Below are 27,515 nucleotides of genomic sequence, written 5' to 3'. Positions count from 1 at the left end.
ACCTTGATACTAGAAAAAAAAACACGAAAATCTTATTCATTTTACGATTGAACGACATAGCAAGAGCAATTGATATCACTCTTCGTATACGATTTTAGTCGATATCTCAGAAACAACTCGCCTGAACGTCAAAGGAACTCGGTTTATGTATTTTTTGGGTTAAAATACCCTAGAAAATTATATTTATTCAAATCGGAGACTACAAAATGTTCCTTCCTTACTTTTGGAGGGAATAGGGGTGTTGCCCGTCTCTCGATTCGCTCTTGGAATTGTATAAATTTAACACGAAGTTATTCCATACTGAATTGCAACACATGCTACAATGTTTTTCATGGTGCTTCGATCAGTTTCATATATGCAATAGCATTTACAAGTAAACATAGGCAATTGCTATGCCTATGTTTATAGAGCAAATAAAAACGAACAAAAACATCAAAACAAAATATAAAAACTACGAAAACTAATCAAATCAATACCCATAGTAATTTCAAAGTTTATTAGTTTTATTTAAAAAAATTATGCTTATCATTTGCACAACGAAAGTAAATGTTTATTTTACAAGAAAATCAATTCATTTCAGTGTACTTTTATGTGGCAAAAATATGTTGATATTGTCGAAAATTTATTCTATCCTGTATAAGGTTTTACTTCTTCGCATTGGTTAATAAAGTTCTTTCAACATTTTAAAAGTTGAGAAATCATATCTAACTGCATATTACTTCTATTCAATTATTAATTAGCTAGATTATTCGCCCACAATCAAAAGATATCTTTTTTATGTAGAAAAAATTAAAAACAAAATTTAAAAAGAAACTAACAAAAAAGATTTATTCTTCATCCATGATTTACAATTCTTAGACAACTTGAACATTACCAAACAATTCGACGTCTAGGAAAATGAACAGGTTTTACTGGACTTGTTTCTAATTGAATTCTAGCTATTTCTTTTCGTAATCTTTCTTCTTCCTGTTTATATTTTTCAATTTGCCTTTCTCTTTCGATTTGTTCTTTTAATTCCGCATGTTTTTCATGTAATACTTTATTCTGAATGCATGCGTCTAGTTCTTTTTTGCGTTCACTCTTTTTTCTTTCAATTTCTTCTCGCTCTCTTTGTAATTCATTATTTGCTTCTTCAATTTGACGCAACATATTTTCCTTTTCTTCCACTAATTGCTTTTGTTGTTTTATTTTATTTTGTACATTTTCATCAATTTGTCTTTTAATTGTATCTAAAACATCACGAAATAAGTCATCGCGTTGTTTCTGTTCTTGTTTCCAAACATTTTCCTGTTTTTGCCAAATTGCTTTTGCCTCTGAATCAAAAACCATTCCCATAAACTCTTGTCTTTTTAGTTCTAAATTTTGTTGTTCTTTTAAACGTTCAATCGCTGTTTGTAATGATTGTTTCAGTTCAAGTTTTTTGGAATATTCTGCTTTGGAGTCATTTTCTTGCAATTTTAAAACGTCTTCTAATAACTTCTTTTCTTCGGCTACATCATCTGCAATAATTTTAGCACGCCTTCTTAATTTTAATCTATATTGATTTAAATTGTATAAATCATGTTCTAATCTCGAACGTTTCATTTGCATTTCTTCTCGCTGCCTTTCAATTTCATCATAAATATTTTTTTTCCTAATTTCCGCAGCTTCTTCTTCGCGAAGAAGCTCTGTCATTTCTTCTTTCTTTTTTAATTCTTCCATTTGCTTGTGTATGACTTCGTAAATATCTTTTTTCTTTTCAGCTAAAGTCTCTTCATACCTCTTTTCGGCCTCTTCTTCCTCTTTAATTTGTTTTTCTCTTTCTTTTAAATATCTTTTCATTTCTTCTTCTTCCTTTTCTTTTGCCATTTGTTTTTCAATTTGAGCGTCTAACCAAGCAACTTTTAAATTTGACTGTCTCTGATTCATTTCAGTTTCTCTAACGAATGGATTATTTATTCGCCAATGTTGATATAATTTTTTTTCGGCTTCTATACGTCGTGCTGCTTCTTGTTTAGCTTTCAAATCTTGATTTATATCACGTAAAACATCTAATGGAATTTCTTTATTTCTATAAAAACGTTCTTTTCGTTTTCTTGCTTCTTCTTGTGCTTCGATTTCTTCCCTCTGTTTTTGTTCGAATAGTAATAAATCGCGTTTATTACGCTCTTCTTCCATTTCTCTTGACTTCTTTTTCTGCTCTTCCATTTCTTCATATTTTTTTAAACATTTAGCATTCATTTCAGGAGAAGTCCAGCTTTGAAATTTTTCATTGCTTCTTGTATATTGATCGTAATACTTACATTGTGAGTTCCAAGTTTGTAAACGATCGGCTTCTTGATCACGTTTACGAATCATTCTAGCTTCGAGGTGGTAACCTGCTCTACGACTTGCCATTTTTCTGGAATAAATAAAACAAGAATCTTATTACTTGAATACCATCTTTAAACAAATAACCCTAGAGGCCGACTGGTTGGAAACTAATTTCTAACTGGTTTGCAACCTAACTTTCAATCATGTGATAAGGGCCTAACACTGCTAGCTTGCCATTGGTGTAATGTTAAGTAGTGAAAACTAGTTTTTGACTGGTTTGCAACCTAAATTGCAATAGGGTATCGGGCTAATTTTTTTTATCACTTCAGATGAAAAATTCTCACTGGACGTGTAGAAAAGTGAAGTTGGTTTTTAAAAATCTTTACTAGTGTGCAACATATGAACAATTAAAATTCCTTATTAAACAAAGAGGAAGATACCCACTAGTGACGTCACACGATTGCCATAGAAATTACACATAAAACTTTGTTTTGCTAAAAGGAGATTGGCAACCTTTGAATGCAATCTGTGATTGCTTATAACTGCTACGTTTTTTAATCAATTTTAATTTCACTTCAAATTTTGTCAAGCTATCAAGTCTAGCTTTACATTTTTATAAGTAATATGGTCATTTCGACATCAGGATTATCCCCTATTGTGTGGAGAGTGCCTTAGATTGAAAAGTGAAAAAAAGAATAGTTCATCTTGCAACTATTATTTATGAATTTTATCAATTTTTTTCCCACCAACAGTTTAACGAAACGTAGTTAGGGACCTGTATTATACGTGATTCAGGAAAGACACAAAAAATTGCATTGTCGCGAAAATGACTGAATCATTCTCATCACCTTGTATCATGATTTATGTAAATAGAAAATCATTCAAAATTTCTATACTAATTCTTTTATAATAAGAATGCTATTCTAAAATATTTATAAAATACGTATATACGTCGTTATTATATGACGTAACATTCACGAAAATAGATCTATTTGTAAATATAGCTTATGAATAGTAACAGCCGTTGTCCAACAAATATTTTTATATCTTAAACATATATTATCAAAAATACATTTTTTTTAGAAAATAATTTTTATATTTATTACAATTTTCTTCATAGATATTTTTATTAGAGTGAAAAGGGGATAATTCATTTCAAAAAGAGATGTAACTATAAATTTAAAAAAAAAAAGTCTAATAAAAATGATTTTAAAAATTAATTCGATGATTTTTACGAAACGAACAAGCCGTGGTGGATATGACCCAGAAGAGGCTAAATAAATAGATTTCTGATAAAGTAAATTATTGTATTCATGGATAAATTATTTAAAAGCTTGCTTATCATGAGGCAGGTCCGTGAGCAAGAAAGGGGTTTTGGGAGGGTGGTTTAAATTTTGTAAATTTCACTTGTATCTTAGATTATTCGTTTTATTTAATTTTCTAAAATATTAAAGATAAGTCTAATATGATCAAAGTACCTATTATAATAAGTAAATATACAATAAATTTTTTTAACTCCTCGCCGCTTCCATCAGTTTGTAAGAGATACCAAAAGATTTTATTATGCCAGGCTAAGATTCAAATTGAGAAGGCATCGTTTTTTCCGTTAGTTATCACGTACTAAAAATTTAACAACCGATAAACAGACAAAATGTGAGGATATTTTTATTTCGGTTTTCGCAGTGAATATAATTCCTTTCTATTAAAAAATTCAAAACTAATGCGTTATACATGATGCGCATTTGTAACTATATGATCTTCAAAAAACGTTTTCAAAAAGTTATTTTTAAATAACGTAAATTTAAACACATTTGCGAATAAGAATATTGTCAAAACGAGTGGTTTTGTCACATTCTAATGAAACTGTTTTACACAGACTTGAAAAGTTATTTTATTTCAACGATATTATTGTCCACTTAACGGATACCATTGCGCACAATATAATTTTTTTGTTCGTATGATTCTGTACAATTGTGAAAAGTTGTCTGTTTATAAAAAGAAATTTCAAAAATTAAATTCCGTTCATCATTAAAAGTGTTGTAATTTCTTAAGTGTGGTTTATTTTTAATTAATTTAAGTGATTAAATTTTGATAATTTAATTTTTGTAGAAGGTAAATTCTTTATTACATATTTTTAAACTTCTAGGGAGAAATATAAAAAGAATCTGCATGATTAATATGTTGTTAATAAAAAGTGAACCCATAAAATTTAAAATTTATCACGTACTCAATAGGAATTACCATATGAAACACAAATTTTCCACCATATAAACTAAAATTTCTGTTGAGCTATTATCATTAGTTTATTAAAAAAATTTTTTAACATGCATTTTTTAAAATATTATAAGTAGAAAAAAAAGAAAAGTTTTCTGTTCACATATTTAAGAAATAACAAATTTAATGCTCCAAATTAAACATTTTGACCTAAAATCAACGTACAATGTTAAATATTCTGATGAATAAATTATTTTGACGATGGTGGGGGGTGTAATCATAAATTCCGGCAAATAATTTTTTACAAGGCGATTATTTATCAAATAGGGCATCACCCATACTTTTACTAGATGGCTGAAAATAAAAACACAATCTGAGAAATTTTAAGTGTCGTTATATGATTTACAAAATATATTTATAGAAATATCCAAAAGACTTGAGACTATAGACTGTTAAATTAGGGAAATCAAATGTCAATGTTCGTTGAAATGCTATAACTTTGAATTATAGATCTAGAAAGCCAAAACATTGTGGACATTTAGATCATGATCCAAAAGAAAAAAAATATATTTAAGAAAAAAAATAATAAATATATTTTTGGTAAAATTTTATAAATACTATCTTTAACACTTCATTTCAAAACTAGTTCACTCGTAAAATATTGCCAAAAATAAAATTCGTAGACTTTTCTAGCCAAAATAAGATGAATCATTATTTAAAATTACTTTATAGTACGCCTCAAAATATTTTTTTTTTCTCTATCAAAATAATAACAAAATAAATTTTTAAACTACATGATTCGGAAAAAAACACTATATTTTTAGATTGCTCAAAAGATGAGTGTTGTATCTAAATCACATTCCAGACTGGAAAATAACTTGTCTGTGCATATGTATTCGCTCCGAGCGTGAATTTCGTTTCCATGACAACGATACACTACTTTAATTATAGAATTAATGGATGCATATATAATTGTGTGGATTGCATTGAAAACTTACATTTAAAATTTAATATTCTTGTTTCACAAATTTAAATAAATAATTACGATAATTAACATTTGAAAAATAATATTTGTACAATTTGATTTCTTATTTTCACAATTTTTAATGCATTAAGTTTAATTAATTAGTGTTTTTCAATCATTTTAATTTGACAGTTTCTATATCATTAACATGTAAATAATTGCAAATTAGTCATAACAGCCCACTTTATCTCCAAAATTTTTCACTTAAAGCGCTGGCATCGATTTTTTTATCCCTACCATGACTACGCACACAACGAATACAGTGTTGGTAACATAACGCTGAACTTATATTCCGCACTAATGACACAAGCGTGCATTGTTTTCATAACATTTGTAGAATTCACAGCCAAAAATAATAATATGTATCTAGAATATTCTATATCAATTTTAATTTCCATTGAAGGCAATTAACCATCCACATCATGAAAATGTAATTGTATATATTCGAATGTGTTTGAAATAAATAAAGATTAAAACATAATGATGTGGGTGGCCTCTGTTAGAGACTTAAATGTCTGAGGAACGGAGGTAAAACCCCCCATTATTATTATAATTAACCAAATTTAAACCTAGTTACAGAGCTATAATCAAATAACCACGTAATTAATTTTTTTCCATGCCTTGTATATCACAGATTTTTAATTATTTTGCAAACTTTACCCCCTTTCAAGTTTGCAAAATTGTTGGAAAGTTAACTAATCGCAAGCAATACATATGTAACTGATATTCCTAACTCGCACCCTCGTGGATAAACAGTTCTGTTTACAAAAAAAAATGCTTCAAACAAAGGTTAGTTAGCTTTCTCTATAGGTTTACAAGATGGGTCCTACGGACCCAAGATCCAATTGATCTATGTTGGTTATTTACGAACTCGACTTCACTTTTTTTGTCCTAAGCACATAAAAATTTCATCTTGATATCGTTTTTCGTTTTTGAGTTATGTTGTTGACACAAACGGACATACAGACAGAAGGGCAGACAACTGAAAATGGACTAATTAGGTGATTTTATGAACACCTATATACGAAAATTTTGCTCCTAGCATCAATATTTTTAAGCGTTACAAACTTGAGACTAAACTTAATATACTATGTATATTTCATATATGGAATAATATCAAGGTAGGGAAATAGATAGTGAATATGCACAGTCACACAGTATTTAAGGTGACGAAGTACTGATCGACAAAGACAGGGTTCATGGATTCGATTACCGCTCACGTGCATGTTGCTTCACGTGTATGTTGCTTCAAATCAAATAATGCCAGTGTAACTTTTACTCTATAAACAGAGTCGACCATTTTAATCTCAACACCTAAATATCTCGTTTTGTAGTAAACTAATCAAAAAATAACTTAAACAAAAGTTGCATAGTTTGATGAGGAGCATCATGTTTTGATATCAGATTTCACCAAGGTCTTCGAAAATAGAATAGAAGAACACTTTAAATCAGAAAGTTGATCCTCATAAAAGAACTAACAATGTAAAAAAATATATATTTTCGAAAAACGTTAGCTTTCGCAGGAAATGCGACTTAAAAAGATGTCATTATTGCATTCAATTGAAAGAAAATACGCTTAAGGTTTATCGATAATTGTAGGTCAAAGTCATTGACAAAGGCGAATTTTCTCTATTTCTCTTGACAACTTTTGACTAAAGCATTTTTCCGTAGTTAGCGTGTTTTCTTTCGATTAAATGCAATAATGACATATTTTTAAGCCGCGTTTTCTCCGAAAGCTGACGATTTTCGAAAAAATGGTTTTAAAAAAAATTGTTAGTTTTTTATGAGAGTTAACTTTCTAATTGAAAATGTTTTTCTATCTCTTACCGTTTAGGATCTAATTTGGCTATTAAAGAAATCCAAAGAACTTGGTCCAATCTGATGTCAGAACATGATGTCTTCCATCAAATTCATTAACTTTTATTTATATTTTAATTTGTTAACTAGAAAACAAGATATTTAGATGTGTAGATTAAAATGGTCCACTCAGTATATAAAGAGAAATGTATTATGCTTGTAAAGAAAGGTTTTGAACAAAAGTACGTTGCCATGATATAGCAATTTGAGTATCTAACACAGACAATCAAACATACGAACTTAATTATTTTTACAAAAGTTATGATCCAGCCAGATTCCATACATACAATTTATTATAAACAGGATATTTAAATAGGTATCTTAGCTAGTTTTATTAAGGGCATAAATTTCAAAGACTATTATCAAGTTTGTGCCCTCAAGTAACATTTCAGCCATCTACACAGACTGTAAGTTAAATTTAAGAAACAAATAATTTTGATTCTATTTTCATTTTTAACATCATTCGTAAAATTTCGAATATAGATGCAAAACAACTTTTGAACGTAACTAAAAAAATTAAAACAGAATGTTCCTGTTTCATATAATGTAAAATGCATCTAATGGGCAGAAGTGTGAATATATGACAACTTTTGTTTTAGTGGGTTATTCCTCCGCTTCCAAATTTGAAAATTACGTTAGAATTGAGGATTTTACACTGACGAAAGTTTCTTAAATTTTGTCGTCCTTGAAATGAGTTCTCGAAAGTGTTAGAGTCATAGGACCAATGTACTAAAGTGTTGTTGAAGTTGTCTGATAGTTTATTGACTTATTTCTTCCAAAGTTTGTCTTAATTATCTTTATTTATCAAAAAATGTTTTATCATTTAAGATCAAGGTCCTATATACATGCTTACGCCGGATTTATTAATTCATTGAAATTAATAATCTTGAACAATAAAGGTTTTATCGCGCTAATTCAAATTATATTTTGGTATAATTCCAAAAAATTATACACAATCGTAAAATGTTAAACACTTTTTTTTTAATAAAAAAAATATTAAAACACTTCAATTGCCAAAAATTTTATTTTATTATTATTATTTTTCAGTTGTATACAAAATCGCAAATTGAATATTATAATTTATTATGAATTTTTAAGGATTTAACATTTCTATTGACCTAACTTCTAGAAATATGTCATGGGTGTATGTTGAAAAAATAAAATCTTATTAGTTTCAAAATTGTCACTGTTTACATTTTATTATTAATAATAAATATTTCGAAACAACATTTTCAAAGTTTATTGAATATTTTAATAAGCACAACTGAAATTGAGGTTGTCGGACACTGAGCATCATCTTTACTAGGAAAGAATGTCATGTGCACAGTAAATTAATGTAAGTTTATTCTGTCAGACTTTTCAATGATCTGAAAGATGCAGAGCCTTTATTTAGATTTGATGTACAACATTAAACTATAGAGAATACAAATGTACCGACTAAAAAGACAAAGTAAATGAAGACTGTCCAATACCACGGCACGAAAATATTTTTCTTGTATGTTTTGTCTAAGAGAAAATACTGTAAGCAAAAGAACTGTCTAATATTTCTTAGGCAAGAAATGCACTTATTGAAATTCAAAGCTTATCCGTTCTAGCTTATCTACTATGAGAAAGGAAATATCTGTTCCACAACGACGTTGTCATAGTTTGCATGTCTTCTTATTGCCACCAAGAAGGTAGGAAATAAGGCTGCGTGTTTTTTGGGTTAATTGATTTGTATCCCTTTTCCTCTTGGGAATTGGTGTATGGTTATGTTATTCATTACTTTATGTTAGTCCTTGTAGTGGTATTCCTAATAAAACTTTGCCTTCTAAGAGAAAATACTGTAAGCAAAAGAACCGTCCACTATTTCTTAGGCAAGAAATGTACTTATTGAAATTCAAGTTTATCTACTATGAGAAAGGCTATATCTGTTCCACAACGACATTATCACAGTATTGCATGTCTTATTGCCACCAAGAAGGCAGGAAATAAGACTGCGTGTTTTTTGGATTGATTGATGTGTATCACTTTTCCTCCTTGTTAATTGGTGTATGGTTATGTTATTCATTATTTTATGTTAGTCCTTGCAGTGGCATTCCAACTTGAGCTTTGTCTGATCTGGTCTCGTTAACAATAGCTCTTTCTCGCTTATCTCAACATAAAGTGTACTAATTAAGTTTGAAACTCGAGCTTTCTTGTTAACGAATCATTCCACCGCAACTTTCACCCGCCCATTCTTCTTAGGACCAGTGGGCTGCTGTCGTTAATTTCATTTCTGGGTTAGCAGTGTCGAATTGCATCTGCCTAGTGCACTTACAAGTCGTTATATTTGAAGTTTTAACTGTCTGATTGAACATGTATGCTGAGCAACATTTTTTCTTCTTAAAAAGTATGGAGAGAATATTAAATTTATCGTTCTAGCCATGCTAGTCTTCTAGTTAAGATTAGAATAATATTTTAATCTTAATTCAGTGTTTGATTCAGATAACATTATGCTCTTCTAATGAAGTAATGCGCCGTTTTGCTTCCAATGAAACGTCATTCGTAGTCCTTACTAGAGAAATAAGGAGTCTGTTTAAATATCGCTCCGCAATTTATATATTAAGTGAACAGATAATGTATTTACTTAACTTTCCCGTATTGTAAACAGATACAATCAAACAAGCTAAATCTCAATCGATGAACCTACAGTATACTTACGTTAAATGAAAGTTTGATGCTTTACGAAATCGGTACTAAGAAATAAATATTATGAATTGTTTGGAATAATTTATAAAATCAATTAATCAAAAATAAAATTATTTTGAATCGAATGTGACGTGTTTATATGTCTTCAATTCTAATTATAGAACTCAATATTTAAAACGCCGCAACCTTGTTCAATGACGCTCATTGCATTAATAATATTTTGTTGGCGTTGAGGCTAGATTTCAATAAAATACTAAAAAAACTAGCTCATATACATAGAAACATATAAAATTTATTAATGTAGGATGTAAAATTATAAATTACTAATTTCATTTCAACACAAAATAAGTACTTTTCCCACAATATATAGGGTGGGCTATTTGATTTTAAACATTAAACGAAGAAAATAACAAAGGAAATAGTAGCCATTATCGTACTTCGAATTTTAAAGTTCATTTATATCTACGCTTCCGAGAAACAATTTTTTTGTTATCAATGATTAATAATGTTCCCGCTGATTAATAAAATGCATCAAAAAGTACTATTTTGGCAACCGGTTTCATAAATGATACTCAACCGTCTCCCAAACGATATTCCGAAATTATATATAAGTCATTTCTATTGAAAATATTACACAGTTTATCACAAATTTAGTGTTTTAATTGATAAAAATTGCACAAAAAAAATAAAAGCTTCTTCAGCAACTATGTATTGGTACCATTAATGAAACATGGTAAATTTTAAATAAAGAAATGATATTGAACGAAATTAATCTTATCAAATAGTAAAAATGATTGTAGTTTTGTAAAAATGTAGAAACGTTTTGAAAAATATCAGAATGGTATTGCTATCAGCTAAATAAAAAAGCCAAAATATTAAACAAACTTATCTTGAGTAAGGTAGGTTGTTAGTTTATTTGTGACGCTTTCACCCAAAAACTACTGAATGGATTTGATTGAAACTCTACAATAATATAGCTCATACATCAGACTAACACATGAGATAAAATTTATAAAGATTTTTTTTTTAAAATAATTAAATTTAGTCTGAAATTTCACTGCGCCATCCATAAGCATCATTTTGAACCATAAATTAAATATTTCTGTAAAATTGAAACAATTAAAAAAATACAAATGGTAAAAATACAATTCATGGCCATCTGTTCTGATATACTCATTGAATTGTGATTATTTAACATTAAATAAAAAAAATTTTAAAACAGTACATATATTTTACCTGTGTAAAACAATCCCCATCCTTGTTTCGAGTGATATGGAAAGGTGATAAATGAGAGCAAGAGAAATGAAGCCTATAACACAGTAGTCTTTACCAGTTTTTACTTTTAAACTCAGCGAAGCGGGCAGGTATCAAGCTAGTTGTCATAGAAAACTGCAATTTTTTTGTCTAGAACACTGATTTATCATTCAGTTTCTGAATTATCGCCCGGTACGAATTAATCACCGGTAAGCATACTAGGCTACTCTCCTCTAACTGCAAAATAATGTTCGTATGGCTTTCAAAAAGTTTTGTTTTTCCAAAAGAAATCCATGATAGAAGCACTCACTAAAGAAATTCGAAAGGAGGTAACTTTTGTTTGACACTTTACTCTCTTTGCGTACAATTGGATTCTCAGTATGCGAATACAAATATCCAAATATATTACATTATTTAAAAAAGTAACAATGAAGAACAACGGAATCCTAAGATTGATTTACAAATTTTTATGTTTCAATTTTTATCGATAATATAAACGTTGTCAAGAACCAATTTGAGTAGCAAAAATAAACAATCGTTAACTTGTTATTTCGAAAGATTCTAGTAATTCACGTAACTGGCGTCTAGATAAGAGTCTCAACCAGTTTTTCAGATTAGGGATTGGTCTAAAACACTTTAAAAGTCAAAATAATTCTTATAAACTTATTAAAATAGAAAATTATTAAATCATTTGGCATGTATTCCAACATAATTAGAATAGAATAGTAAGTGGGAGTTCTTTCCCCTTTTATTATTATTTTAAAATTTTATTAAAACATTGTTAATTATCTAAATCAAGTATATAATTTCATCTAACGTGCAGGCAAAATTTGGGAAACTTTGCTTCGTTTCATCCCCAAAAAATTAAAAAATAAGATTGATTTGATAATGTGAAAGTTTTTGAGAAATCTTAAAAAGGCTGAGTTAGTTAATCACTCCTAGTTTGTAATGAAAACCAGAGGAGATTTCCAATCAATGAAAGTAAGCTACGAATTTTACCTGCCAATTTTCCAATTCGTATTTAAAAAATACTTTCGTTAAATTACAGCCATGTCAAGCCTTTTTTAGCTCGATTTTTAACTAGTTGCATAGTTTTGGCCATGTTTAAATAACCCTAAAGCGAAATTAACGTAAAAATTGGAGCAACATATTTATTTTCCAATTTTTCCAATTTTTTTTAAAAGTAGCTCTTTGGGAAAAATGGAAAAAAGGTTATACAAAGTTTGTGTAAAAATTACAAAAAAACAAATTTATTTGAGTGTATTGCGTTATATTTCGAGAACTATAATACGGTACGAACCATGATTCGGAATGTTACTCAGTGGCATTGTTTTCGGCAGAATTAAGTCAGCTTCAAATGTTTAAAGTTATAAACTTTGGTTTCACGGTTTTTTACCTCTAAATATAATCTCTTTTAGCAGAAAAACCAACTTTTCGAGCATCAGATTTTACAAATTTATAACTATCACTTTAACTAGGTAACTTTAATTGTAGAAATGAAACTTTATAATTTATTATGTCCTTGACACCATATTTTAATACAAATTCGGTGTAAATATTCAGGTCAACGTTCTTTGCTAATGATATCGTTAATAGGTAATATGAGTCTATCGAAAGACAGCTAATTAGTTAACACAGCTAAGTATGTGAGATAGTGCAGCGTAACAAAAAGTGTGCTTATTTTTATTCAATGTAGATATTGCACTAAAATCTCTATTAATTTGAAATGCATGCCAATTATTTCAATGTTTTAAAAATGTTTAGTCTATATTAGATATTAAAATCTATAGTACAACCACCTGCAAATTTGAAATAATTTTTCAACTTTTGAGTAAACAAAGATTCCAGAACTTACGTACAGTAAAAAAGCACTAATTACAAGAAAATATATTCTTTTAATTATTTTCCATAAATTAAGAAACCTTCGTATGTGCATCAACGGCGGTATCCTTATTAATCAGCGGATTGGCCAATACGCATGAGTTATAACGACTGGAAACGAGATATCTTGAAATAAACAGACAAGAGGCGAAATTATTTTAAAAAGGTTTTTTCTCAATTCCCTAAGAAAATTGTTCTCCCCAATTTTTACGAAAGCTTCATATTAAGCTAAGTTGAATCAGACGAAAACAATGCCATTATCTTAAATTAGATCAGAATTTTTATTCTCTTGAAAAATCAGTCTCACAGAACTTTAATTTAAAACCCAATGATATGACAACGTCGTATCTTGAAACAGCCAGACCATACAATCAAATGACTCAAATCTTCGAATCTAAATGACCTTAACAAGTGAATTTTACATTGAAGTTTTTTTTTCTTTATTTTTACATTTTAAAGAAAAAGGTAAAAATTGGATTTTAAACTAAGGTCTCTAAACAGAGAAGTAAGTAGTCAAACTATACAAAATAAATAATTCAACAGACTTTTTATTCAAAAATCAAAAGATAAGTAGTCTCTTAAGTGTATATTGACATAATTATCAACGTTAATTTAAGAAAATTTTAACACAGTTTATTTTCTTTAGTATAAATCTGTATGATATAATTAAACAAAAATACAAAGGTCATGGAAAGATGCCCACACATCCTACACTAAATTACTACATTGACAATTTTCATCAAAATGATTCGATAAAAAAGAATGCTTATCTATTTTTATAAACAAATATTTACCTTTGCTTTAATTATAATATTTTCATGTACTAGTCATAAACCTTTAAATAAGAGTACAAAGATTATATATATTTAAAAAATAATACTATCTTTTCAGAACATTAAACAAATCGGAAATGCCAGCTGGTACAGGAGCTGGCGGATCCGGTAATACGGCAGGACGTACAGTATTTCGACCACCATGGGTAAAAGAAGGACCTACACCTATACCAACACCAACTGCACCTTGGACATTAAAACATAGAGAATCCAAAGGACAGGAAGATGCTCCTCCAGCACCAAAATTCAAACCAAAACCAATAGAAACAAAACCTACAGTTGATGAAGACAACCCACCATCAAAATGTAAATGAATATTAATTAATTGGTTAAGTTTTATAATTTACCTGTGTTTTTTATTTTTACAGTCCCCGTTCAATTGAGAAAAACAAGTGGTCCACAACCAAAAGAAAATGGCAGAACTTCACCAACTATAAAGCCAATAAAAGATCAAGTAACACTAAGGCCTACGCCAAAAGATCCAGTAAAAATAGTACCAATTAAAAGAGAGGATAGTAATGCATTTGAAAGACCCAAATTGGTATCACAGCGAACACTCAGAGACAGCAATGATACATCAAAACCACCACCTTTACGAAGGGAACGACCGAAACCACGAAACGCTTTTGACGATGTATGTTTCTTATTTTTCTTTCTGAAGGATATTTCAATAAGGAAGCATGATTTAATTTGGGAAAATGTAGTGGAACAAAATGTCAGATCCTGGGCGATAGTCTCTCGTACGTTCTTTTAGGACATGTTTAGTGCGATTTTTGATTACCTGCTTCGCCTGCCAATGACAGTTAAATGATTCTGTCAATGGCTTCTATCAAATTTAAGTTTACACAAATAACTCAAGGATCGTTCAAGACATAATGAAAGAACCAAGTTGCGTCAAGCGAGTAAAATTATGCCTAGGGTGTTGTACTCGTCATTTTCTAGCATAATCCAAAATTAATAGCATTTAATCTTTTTTCCAATAAATTTTGCTTTTTGTACAATAATTAAATTTGCGTTATTATTGAGAACGCTTTTTATAATAATGAACTTTTTATTTTAGGACATACCTTCGTCGCACATATTACGGAAGCAAGATAGTATATTAAATATAATACCACCGGCTCCGCCTGTACCACCAGCACCCCCATGCCCTCCACCACCACCAAAAATAGTACCAGATGGATACAAACCACCAGATACCAAAAAAATTAAAATACTGGAACAATTACGGTAAGAACAAGAAAAATTGCGTTAAGTACATGCAAGTAAAATCTTAAACTTATGTTTGATTCATTTTAGACAACGTCCAAGAGCACGACCAGATTGGGGTACTTTACTCAAAGATGTTGAAGCAGGAAGAAAATTGAAACATGTCGTTTGTAACGATCGGTCCAAACCATTGTTACCTTTAGCAAAATGTAAAACTAAAGAAGGTCAATTCGTTTATGATAGTGAGAAAAAAGAATCAAATGTTCACAATATACTTTTAAAACAGGTAAATATCACGAATATTTGAGCTTAAAAATAATAGTTGTAAGTAGGTAAGTTCAAAAATCTATAAGCACAGAAAGAGTTACCGAAAAATTCATTTTATGGATGCATAAGTCATCCAAAAAAAGTTAATGTAATTCCATCAAGTCTAAAAGTCCAATGTCGTGTTACAAAAATGCTACTAAATTTGTATTTGTATAACTCTGGCTCTAACTTTGTATAGCATGCCATCTAGCTCAATTTGAGACCACAGCCTTCAATATTTTCTAAGACAATCTAGTTTGCTTGTTTTACATTGCCATTAATAAAGCCATACTTAGATTTATACAGGTCTATCTTTTTCCTTTTCTTTATCACATTTCTTCGTAGATCAGAGAACAAAGAATCAATTTCAATTTTAATTATACTCAGTTTTTTATCAAACATTTTTACTAAGACATTGGAGTCTCATAAATGAAATGAAGTCGTTATTATCTTTAAAGTTATTTTTTTATTTTCAAAAGACGTTTTGCAAAACTATTTTTACTGACATACTAACCGTCACTCTGTCAAGAATTTCCAAAACTTCAAAATCATTATATGCTACATTTTCATAATTTTCAAAAATATCATGAATATGTCGAGATAAATCATTAAAAACCAGGTGCACAGCTTATCAATGTCAGATGGCAATCGTATAATCTTGTCGGCTTATCTAAAATTCTAAATTTATAAGATAGTTAGTAGACCACATAAACACTTTCAATTGAAATGGCCATGGAAACTTATTTTATGCGTGTCTTAATATTTTTATTTCTAGATTCAAGGTGGTGTACAACTAAAAAAAGTTCAAACAAATGACAGAAGTAAACCAATATTGGATGGTTTACGTAAATTCCGTAGACAAATGACAATCGAAGAACAAATACAAAAATCACAATCATCAGTCAAACTTGGAGCTGCACCTGACGAAGAGGAATTGATAATAGCTGATGAAGTTGACGAGATGGATGATATTGATAAGTTACGTGACGATTTACAATCAACGAAACAATTATTAGCACTAGAATTACGTAATAAAGAAGCACAACAAAAAGAAATAAAACGTTTGCAAGCACGAATATTAAATTTAGAAGTAGAATTAGAACATGAAAAGGGCAAAGCTGCAGCATCCGTTACGCGTAGTGTTATGGCTGAACGAATAGAAGATGATAAATTAGTATCAAGTTTGAAACAAGAAGCTGATGATGCGCGTAAAGCTGCAAAAGAAGCAGAGAAAAAATATTTACAAGCAACAGATACGTTAGACACTACCAAAGGAGAATTAGATGAAGCTAAGCGACAAAATGAAATTCTAGAAAGGAAATTAGAACAAGCTTTGAAGGTAATTGAAATCAATACAATTTCATTTTGCTTAGTAATCTTTTGAAATTTTAATTAGGCATTAAGTGGTGGTGGAAGTAGACGTCAAAGTCAAGCTGTTGGTAAAGAAGAAGGTGAGGAATCTGAAGAAGAGGAAGAAGATTCAGATAGTGACGATGATGATGAGGAGGGTGAAGAGACTGAAGAAAAGAAAGAAAAGCGTGCTAAGCGTGAATTAAAAATGTTAATGAATAAATTGAAAAATGTTAAAACAAAGAAAGAAAATGCACGTAAAGAGAGGCAATCATTGAAACAACAAATGAAAAAGGAGCAAGATACTATTAAGTATGTATGGCTTGTTTTTATTTTATCCATTCAAAGTTTTAAATTTTACATTTCTAAAAAATATGTTTACCCAATTTACCTAATGAACATTGATACAAACAAACTGCCAAATATGTTTTGTTTATATTCGTTTTCTGTCTACTGTTCTAAAAACTTGGCCAAATTGGAGTACTTTACTGGCGCTATCTGACTTTTAATTACAAAACATGTGAAAACAAACAATTGAGTTAATTGTTGAAATACCATGTATAAACAGCTTTGATGGCGCAATCGTTTGAAAGAAACATTTCCACTCTTAAATAGCCATACACACATAACTGATATTCCCATATTAATACAAACTACAAAATTTTCACATAATTAGCGCCCTCGTGGGTAAACAGTGATGTTTATAGTCTAAGATCCCAATTAGGATCGACCTTCACCCATCTGTTTACCGGATGAAAGTTATTTTTTATGAAATATAAAATGTTAACAAATATCCCTGCAATGGGTTGCCTAAAAAAATGTGGTCCAGACTACTTTTAGTGAAAATATCAAGAGTAAAATTTTTAGAAATTTTTCACTGACTTGCAAATCTTACGAATTTTGATCTACTCGAAAGTAAAAGCCATAAAGAATATGCAGAAGCTATGTTGTCTGCCTTTTTTCGTTCACTATAATCGCATTTATACAGGTTGTGAATAGTAATTACGTTCATCTGTTAATTCATTGACTCGCATATATAAATAAAGATAATTTTATTGCAAATACGGTGCTATATGATTGTCCACAAAATCAGTCAAAAAATAATGTTTACAAGCTTTCCCAGTTTTGATATTTTTATTAAAAGTTGTCTGGACCATATTTTTTAAGGCAACCCACAACAGGGATATTTGTAAATATTTTACATTTCATAAAAAATAACTTTCATTCGGTAAGCAGATAGGTGAAGGTCGACCTTAATTCGGATCTTGTACTATTAGGAGAAAATGTTTCAAACAAAAGTTGTTTATTTTTTATAAGGAACATTTTTTACATTTTAACGTTTGTTCTATCTCTAACGGTTTACAAGATGGGTCCTACGGACCCAAGACCCAATTGGCCTATGTCGCTCATTTACGAACTCGACTTCACTTTTTACGTCTTAAGCACACTATAAAAATTTCAGCTTGATATCTCTTTTCGTTTTTGAGTAATCGTGATGACAGACGGACAGCTAAACCAAAATTTTGTTCGTAGCATCAATATTTTTAAGCGTTACAAACTTGGGACTAAACTTAATATACTATTTATATTTCATATGCATGGTATAATTATAGGTAAGTCAACTATGCGCATGACAACACATTTTATAAAATAGTTGAGTTCCCTTATTACTTGTTCTTATGGATTTAATTAGGAAGATGGAAAAATGTTGCTGACTAGGCTAATATGAAATTTTATTAAAAGCCTTAACTAATGAAACTATTTTGGAGGTATTGAACAAAATAAGTAAAAGGAAATTTCATTTTCAGAGAAGAAAAGAAAAAATACAAACATTTACAACGAGAAGTAGACAAAATGGCTGAATTAATGAAAGAAGATGACGATGAAAATGCTGATGATGATGGAGAAGAAAAAGAAATTGATGAAGATGAAAATGATAATGAAAGTGTGGAAGAAGAGGAAGAAGAAAGTGAAACAGAAACAGAAAGTAGTAGTGAATCAGAAGAAGAGGAAAGTGAGAGTGAACCAGAGGATGCACCATTTGACAAAAGAAAAGAAAACTATACATCACGCGTTCGCCGTTATGAAAATTGTTTAGCTGCATTAAAAAAAGGCAACTATTTGCTTAAAGCAAATATAGATCGATTAAAAGATGATATTAATAAACAAAGAGAAATGTCAATACAATTACAACAAGATTTAGATTCTGTTTTAAATGATTTAGGTTAAATATGATTATCCTTCGGAAAATCTTCTGCTTGGCTTCATGTTTTACAGCTTTCAAATGCTCAGCTCCAAATTTAATTACAATAATTAAATTAAGAAGTATCAAAGCTCAATTAATACGAATAAAAAAATAACAAAATATCGCTAAATTAATAATAATCTGAAACCTGGGGCTGCCTGAAAGACGATTGATGTCCTCCAGGCTAAATAAATCGGTTGGTATAGTTGTATTTGTCAAAATGGGTAGTCAGCAAACTAATAATGTACAAGAATACGACTTAAGAGTAAAGTTGTTATAGAATTTTTATTAATCCATCAGTACGAAAGAAATAAATCAAACTAGAAAAGACCCAGCGCAGACAATTTTTCAAAGTTTATCGGTGATATTTTATAGATAGAATTATTTTTTCTGCGAATAATTAAAAGACAAATTCTACGTTCACTATTGCTGTACTGAATTGCTGAATACTCACTCTTACTCCTTATTCCACAAATGTCGGTAAATACATTACAATATATTTATCAGATTGAAATGATACAACTTAATCGCAGATTTTTAATAAAATTTAAAAGTGAAAAATGGTTTAGGTTAACTTTGCTGTGAATTTCAGCGGAATTGGGCACATAACAAAATATCTACTTCCAACGAATTACCAATTTTATTTTGTTCTGTTTAATTTTGGGCAATAACTTATGACTTCAAATGTAGAATAACTTATTATAGGAACAAAGCTTTAAACTATAATTGTAATAATAAAATAGATTATCTCTTACTAAATATGTTATCTAAACTCATAATTGTGGAACCTTAACCGAAATTGAAAACCTTACTTGATCTGTTGGACAGTTTCTTTATCAAATAAACGAATTAAAATTTGGCTCTTTCTTTTAACCCTTTTAGCGTATAGTACTGCATCCGTATATTTTTATATAAATGATTAAATTTTTTAATTATATTCTTAAAAATACATTAACTCGTAAAGAAAACATTTTTTCCCAATTAAAACATTATATCGATCGAAGTTGGTACTCAAAGGGTTAATTATAGAAATTATTAATAATACAAGCTAAAATGTTGCTTTGATTATTACCGAAGCGCGTCCCAAAAACCTCCATATTGTGATCTAATTTTCAATTACGTGTAGATAGAAACCGGTCATTATTATTTGCATTTAAAAATACAAACGATACCATTTGCTGATGTATTAAAAAGCTTGTACAAATTAATTTTATAGTACATTAGAAAATATAACTAATAATAAAACCTATTTACTTGCTGCAAGCAGAATAAAAATCAAATTAACGATTACCCACGTGAAAACTAATTTTAACCCATATAGGAATTGTATTGTGCATTAGAATTTGAAAAAACGTAATCAATATTTGTAATGGTATCTTGTATTTAAGTTCGTTTTGTAATTCGGATAACTAAAATTAGAATTTTATAAGAAAATTTAAGAAGGTTTTTTATACATTTCTGATTAGAAGTAATGATAAGTAAAAGCTTCAGTCATAAAAAATAAAACATTATGAACTTTCTCTCCAGATAACTTTATATAAAACTTTTCAGAAGATCCAGTTTCAAGTATAACTCAATCATTTTGACACAAAGTGGAGTAATTACTAATATGTCGTACACCTTGTAAAATGTAATTACTTCATTACACCCTACTTATAGGGGTTAATAATTGAAAAAATGTATTAACCTCACAATTTTTGAAAAGTATGTATGAATAATGGTAAAAACTAAATTTATAATAATTGGTTTTAGTTTAATAAAATATTGTTGGCGAGTATTTCTAGTCACTCATTCATAAAATGTCTTTAATTTCATGTTTCTTTTGATATTTCGACTGTTTTAAATTATGTTTAACATTTTAAATATTTATGTACTGATATTAATTTATTTAAAAATCATATATCTATTAGTAAATAAAAAAAACCATTTATTTGACCAAATTATAAAATGATAGTAGTTTATTTATTACTGTTTTTTAAACTCACCTGAATCCTTAGTAAAATTCAAAAGACCAAAAATTTTTCACTACATGTCAAAATTTTACAATAACAAGAAGTTTGTAATTTGTAAACAAAGTTTATAAACTAACTGCTAAAATAAAAACGATATTTTAGGACATCTGTTGGTGTAATAATAAACTTGAGTGGAGAATCGACATAAGTACTCTCCATTTTATCTACGAAAGCCGAATTACGACAACTAAAAAGCAAAGAATTCTTCAACGTAATTGATGCCATTTTATCTTAAAAGATAACATGGTTTTGGTGCGGATAAAATAATTATTTTTGGTAGAAAATTTCGTTTGACCTTTCTATTAATTGAAGTGTTAAGACAACTCAAAAGCAAAGAAAACAAATTCTTCAAAAACCTCCATGCTTTTTCAATCGAAAAAAAAATATTCAATCGAATTGATGCCTTTTTATTTTAAAAGATAATCTGATTTTGGTGCGGATAAAATAATTATTTTTGGTAGAAAATTTCGTTTGATCTTTCTATTAATTGAAGTGCCGGCTGAAAAATAATTAATAACTGACGAAGTTGGCAGAATGGATCTACTTTATTACACGAAAAATTACCAACCTTCACAAGTATTATTTTGTATACATTAAGCATCTAAAATTTCATGGTTGTTTCGTAATGTTTCTTGAAGTACCATCAAAAAGTTATCAGAACTTCCCAATGGCAATAAAACAATAAGCAAATTAGCAACGACTAACATACATAATAAGAGTAATTACGATTAGTTAATTCATAGTGATCATGACTACTTGGTAGTCGAAATACGTATTTATTAAATACAAAAAACTTTATCAAAACTTCCCAATGGCAATCAAAAAATAAGCAAAATGTTTAAATATTTATTATTTGCTTAGAAACCGCTACAAAAAATGTACAAAAAATATGTTTTCGATGGCTTAACAACTATTTATTGAACATAATTTTGATTACAAATTAAAATTAAGTTATAAATTCTAAACTATCCGTTGAGTCTTGCATTTTTACGTTCATAGTACCGTTGAAGAGCATCGTCAAATACATCTCCAACAGTTCGTTTTTTCCAAATGTCAACTTTTTGTTTTTTGATAACCGGTGGTTTAACATCATCGTTAGATGATTTCTTTTTACTTTCCGGTTCAAATTCTAAAGGTGGGTCGTTTTTGGATTTTTTAATTGGTTTTTCTTCTTTATCACTATTCGATTCTTTCTTTATTTTTTCTTTCTGATGTGATTTCTTATCTTCTTTCTCACTATCAGTGGATTCAATACTGAAATCAGAATCAGCATCTAAATTCGATTGTAAATGACGTTTCTGTTTTGAATGATTCTCAGACTCTGAATTTTCCGATTCAGATTCATCGCGTTTTCTATATTTTCTATCTTTTGTGGTCTCTTTTTTGCTCTCCTTATTTGATTTACTATCTGATCTTTTTTTATCATTTGTTTTTTCTTCCTCGCTTTCTGACTTATCGGAAGACGCTTTCTTTTTCTTATCTTTGTCACTTGTATTATCATCATCATCACTGTCTTTTTTCATTTTCTGTTCGTATAAATGTCTATAGAATCCTCCTAAATCTTCTTGTTTTGTAACATCACCAATTTTTTCCAAATATTCTTCTCTTTTTTCTTGTTCTTCTAATTCTCTCAATTCTTCTAACTTTTTTCGGTAAGCAGACGTTACAAACTCTTCTTTATCTTTATACGTATCACCTTCAGCAAGCCTATCTTTTTGTACTTGCCTTTCAATACGGAGCTCATTCTCCCGTTTTCTTCGTGCTGCTGACTGTAATAACCGATTTATATACTTTGGTTTTTTCTCAACATCTTTACGAGCCAGTTTTGATTGCTTTTTTTTCTCGTCCATTTCATCGTACACTTCATCATATTGATACACGGTAGGATCTTCTTCTAAAGCTTTTTGTTGAGCAATTAAGTCTTGTCGGCGTATTACGTTTTGTTGGGCTGCAGTAGGCACATTTTTTTCTGCATCATCGCCTGAATCACTATCAGATCCAAACACTTTGGGTTTTGAATCTGAATTTTTCCCTGAAGTGATTAAACCGTATCTAAAACAAAACAATTTGTTTACGTACTTGTGTAAGATATATTTATGACTCTGGTAACTTACTGTTTGGACATTTTATATTTTAAATTAAAATAATTTTAAAATAGCGATATTTTTAAGGTTAGTATAATGCTTTACTGGGAAAACTTCAAAACCATATCATATTTTGATAAAAAACCTAACTGATTGAACGAGCTTCGTACACAAACTATTTCAGATAATCAAACAAAGATGGCAGTACACAAATTATAAAAATCTTAACTACTGCTTCAGTATTTTGTTCTATAGATGACACTAACTAAATCTAATTCACTCAAATATAAACAGCAAAAATTCCATATCGAATGAAAAATATATGGTCCCGATTCATTTTTCTCCCCTATCCCCTATTCAAAAAGTAAATGAGCATGTCCAGGTATCTTATAAAATTATTTATCGAAGCTAAGTAGTTTTGAATTTTCTTAAAACACACACATGTGCGGATGCCCCTCTTTACCGTCTCAAAAATAATAAGCTAATGAATTTTATATTCCATGGATTTTAATAAAATCTATAAATCTGCAATCACTCTAGCGAAAAACTATCGAAGGAAAACTCCAGCAACCAATATCATTGTAACCGGTGGGGTTAGTTTTGGCTAAGTACAAATTCAAAGTTTCAGCTTTTCGTAAAAATTAGAAAAACAATTTATAATCGAAATTTCAATTTCTTATTAAATTCATTTTAATACCATTACAAATTTTCAATCGGAATAGGTACATAGGAATTAAGTGGAAAAAATATCTTTTGTTTCGTTGATTCCCATTCGTTCCATTGCCGTAACGGTTCCCGGCCTCTATCACTAGACTCAAGATTTTTTTAGCTGCCGTAAATCAATCGCCGCCGTTTTAGGTTTTTAGGGTCCCCTTTTACAAAAAAACTTGCTTCCATCGTTTACCTTTTTATTTTTAATTAAGGATTTTATATTTTATTATTTTGTAACCTTCTTTTTAACCTTCGTTAATCCACTGCTTGTCTTTTAATCACCAAAAGTCAGCGGAATCCTCAATTTTGCGGGACCTGTAGCATTTACTACTCTTTTATATGGTTATAAAACGATTTATTTAAGCGCATTTTTGGTTAATTTGATGAAATGATATTCTCAGTTGATTAAATTTTAACTTTGAACTCCGTGAATCTGATATCTCGAGGGTCATAATTCAAAACGGATCGTAGTTGTAGGTAACGTATGTAATTGTTTTCGCCAAATTCAAATAAGCGATGACGTCTCCGGAAACATATTTTGTTCTAATATACCTAGATATACTGAAAATATATCAAATATTTCAAATAAAACAAACGTGACTCAAAAACCACTAAATTAACCATTAATTTACACATAAATGCCTTACTGGTATTGCAAGTAATATTTGTTATTTATCGGCCCCTCAAAATAAAATATACAATCTTGCATAACAGACTTATAATAAACCCCCTAATAATAAATATTATACATACAATAACAATACCTAAGCAAGAAAAGTTTATTCAACCGAATATTGATACACATTATATTATTTATAAAATAAAGATTATTAAGAGAGTAGGTACTTCACTTAGAAATATTTTATACAAGTTGGTGACTTTATAATAGACAGAATTCGAGGAGTAGGTAAATAGGTACAATTGTCGAAATATCTGTAAATAAATATATCTTAATAGTTATAGAAAAAAGCGCTTCTGAAAAATAACTACCTACTCTAAAAGAATATTTTGAAGAAGTACATTTTCAGATAATACATCCTCAAGATAGGTACAACTAAGGTATCTGAGGTAAATAAGATCTAGACGGCAATAAGGCCCACATTTGAAATTTAGCCGTAAAACAATTTCACACTTCATTATTTACGCACACATGATCTCAGTCGCTGTAAACCATTGACGTTAGAGTTATATAAACTGAGTGTCAAACGATTTTAAACATGTCAACATCTGGGGTAATTGCTTAGGTCCAACCATTGTAGATTCGTAAAGTGATACGTGATAAGTATTTTTTCTAGCCAAAAAGCGAAAAAGTTCAGTGAAATCATGATGTTTTTTTGAAAATGGGGGATCATTTTATCTATTTTAATTTTACACACAAAATAGGAATCATTTTAGCTTATATAAAGGGGATCATTTTACCCGCAACAACATATTTGAATTTCGTCATAAAAACTGACCTAAAAATTTATTATACGCCTATGAAAATGTGTTATAATATTATTAAAAGTCAACAAAAGCCAAGAGTAAAAACAGCAAGTCGGCAAAAACTAATACAAAAATTACGATTAATTTGATCGCGCGGAAACAATCTATCCATAAATATACTAAAAGGCTTTAATGGTTTACTTAAAACAACGAGGGATCATTGTAGACCACTTTCCCCTACAATTAGACCATTTAGACAGAAAAATCATTAAATATGATAAAATTCCGTAACATAAATGAAATTATCACACAAAAATTTTTAATTTCTTTTAATCGAAAATAATTATGAAATAGTTTTTAGCTCCTGTATCAATGATTAAATTCCTCCTTATATCTCCAGAGCGTATACCCTCTAATATAAACAATCTAAATGCTGAATAACTTCTACTGATTTTATGACTATACCACTATTTATTAAACACCCTATATATCATATGTATGTAATATAATAATAAAGAAAAGTATTTTCATCAAATGAAATATCTGTGTAATGTCCCTTGAAGAAATCTAGATTAACTGTAGAGTTTAAGTCAACGTCAAAACAGTGGAAAAGATATTTCAAATGAGAAATTTCAAACATTTTTATACAATAGGAATGTAGTGTTGGTAATCTATAATACAAGCGTATAGTGTAGGGTAAGGTTTAAGGTCGCGGATGTACTTTACTCAAAACTATATGGAATCATTCCATACTCTCTTGACAGATATCGTTTTATAAGGAGATTGCAACTATATGAAGGCAAAGTTTACTTACTTAAAGGCAAGCAACCGAGATAATAACTGATCCATGTGCATTGATGGATCCATCTTGTAATATTCTGTTTTTGTGTTTTAATTAAATCACTTTCTTTTTGAATCCTTGTTTATATTGGTTGATATGTTTTGTTTTGCCATATTTCCCTTTTAATCGTTATATAAAATATTGAGATGATTCAATTTGCAAAGACGCAAAGCCGTGTACCTTGAATCAAACAACATAATTTACCACTGATTCATAATAATAAATATTAGATACGCAATAAAATTAAAAAAATTTTTTGTTCTCTTTTACTTGATTCCCATGTGTAGGTATGCGTAGTATAAATGGAACAAAGAATTATCATTTGCCGCGAATCATTAAGAATAATTGTTACTACAGAAATAATTGAAATTGTTACTACAGTTACTGGACGTTTAGAGAAGAGGATATCTTTAAGAAGAGACATTTTCCATTGTTATTTGTTCAAAAATTGCTTTATAAAACAGATAAATGTAAGTTTGGATCCTTGGTTCTACGCTCTCTCCTACCATGTACAGTAACTATAAAATAAATGTAACACAAATATTACATTTATGCATTTATCCAGATGAACAGGCACCAGGAATATTACTTACTTGCTGCCTTACCCCAGATTTATACAAAATATTAATCATAATCATAAAATGTATAAAAAATAAGGAGAAAATATTTATTCTATGCCAAGTATTTTTTCCTTGTAATATGTAGAGTTGTTCAGGGGACTAAAGAATATAAAGTGACTTGTACAAATATTTCCGTGATTCCCGGAAAAATTTCTCTTTTTTTCTCAGTTGTTGGTATCAATGAAACGATCTTTAATATTACGCCAAAAAGGTAAAAAAAAATTACGTTTCGTTTAACAATTAAGTGTGTTGTTTTCGAAATATTATCTAAAACCCTGTACAAAAAACTTTTATTTCCAAGCGAATATGGAGATATGTCGTAAAATGCTATTTAAATTATTATAAATGAGCTAGGTTTTTATTTGAATCATAATTCCTTAGAAATAATCCATGGAACCGAAAATCTGGTGATTATATACGATTTAACGACAAGTTTCTGAAGTATTGACAGAAGAAATTGCCCCGGACCATCAACCTGTGCATTCAATTTTTGTTGATATACGTCGAACATTGTTATCCAAATTGGTGGCAACAATTGTTTAAACTTTTGTAAGGAAAACCCCAAAAAAATCGACAAAAATTTTTGAGATATTATTTCCAAATATCAGCTATCTAACAGTTTAATGTATTATGGCTAGGCAAAGAAGTTATTAGCTAATAATTAGAAATGGTTGCAACTGGCAGGCT

General features: G+C 29.4%; 3 protein-coding genes across 3 annotated transcripts; 1 reads left to right on the top strand and 2 right to left on the bottom strand.

The window, feature by feature from the left end:
• Window positions 1–756: 756 nt before the first annotated feature.
• On the bottom strand, window positions 757–21,179 carry LOC123299553 (trichoplein keratin filament-binding protein). Its single transcript, XM_044881778.1, has 2 exons — window positions 21,121–21,179; window positions 757–2,380 (listed from the first exon to the last, which is right to left on the bottom strand). Exon 2 carries the CDS (start codon window positions 2,374–2,376, stop codon window positions 871–873), a length of 1,506 nt encoding a protein of 501 aa, XP_044737713.1. The 5' UTR covers window positions 2,377–2,380; window positions 21,121–21,179; the 3' UTR covers window positions 757–870.
• On the top strand, window positions 4,147–20,964 carry LOC123299552 (DNA ligase 1-like). Its single transcript, XM_044881776.1, has 8 exons — window positions 4,147–4,404; window positions 14,084–14,331; window positions 14,394–14,659; window positions 15,086–15,255; window positions 15,325–15,520; window positions 16,316–16,879; window positions 16,937–17,202; window positions 18,699–20,964. The coding sequence occupies exons 2-8, from the start codon at window positions 14,103–14,105 to the stop codon at window positions 19,117–19,119; spliced, it is 2,112 nt and encodes a 703-aa protein (XP_044737711.1). The 5' UTR covers window positions 4,147–4,404; window positions 14,084–14,102; the 3' UTR covers window positions 19,120–20,964.
• An 829-nt stretch (window positions 21,180–22,008) lies between the features above and the next one.
• Window positions 22,009–23,397, bottom strand: LOC123300296 (nuclear speckle splicing regulatory protein 1). The gene is made up of 2 exons (XM_044882849.1): window positions 23,262–23,397; window positions 22,009–23,199 (listed from the first exon to the last, which is right to left on the bottom strand). The coding sequence occupies exons 1-2, from the start codon at window positions 23,270–23,272 to the stop codon at window positions 22,113–22,115; spliced, it is 1,098 nt and encodes a 365-aa protein (XP_044738784.1). The 5' UTR covers window positions 23,273–23,397; the 3' UTR covers window positions 22,009–22,112.
• Between the last annotated feature and the right edge of the window lie 4,118 nt (window positions 23,398–27,515).

This window comes from Chrysoperla carnea, chromosome 5 (assembly GCF_905475395.1).
Source record: "Chrysoperla carnea chromosome 5, inChrCarn1.1, whole genome shotgun sequence".
Taxonomy (NCBI): domain Eukaryota; kingdom Metazoa; phylum Arthropoda; class Insecta; order Neuroptera; family Chrysopidae; genus Chrysoperla; species Chrysoperla carnea.
Note: the sequence above shows the minus strand (reverse complement) of the source record. Positions and strands in the feature narration are given on the sequence as shown.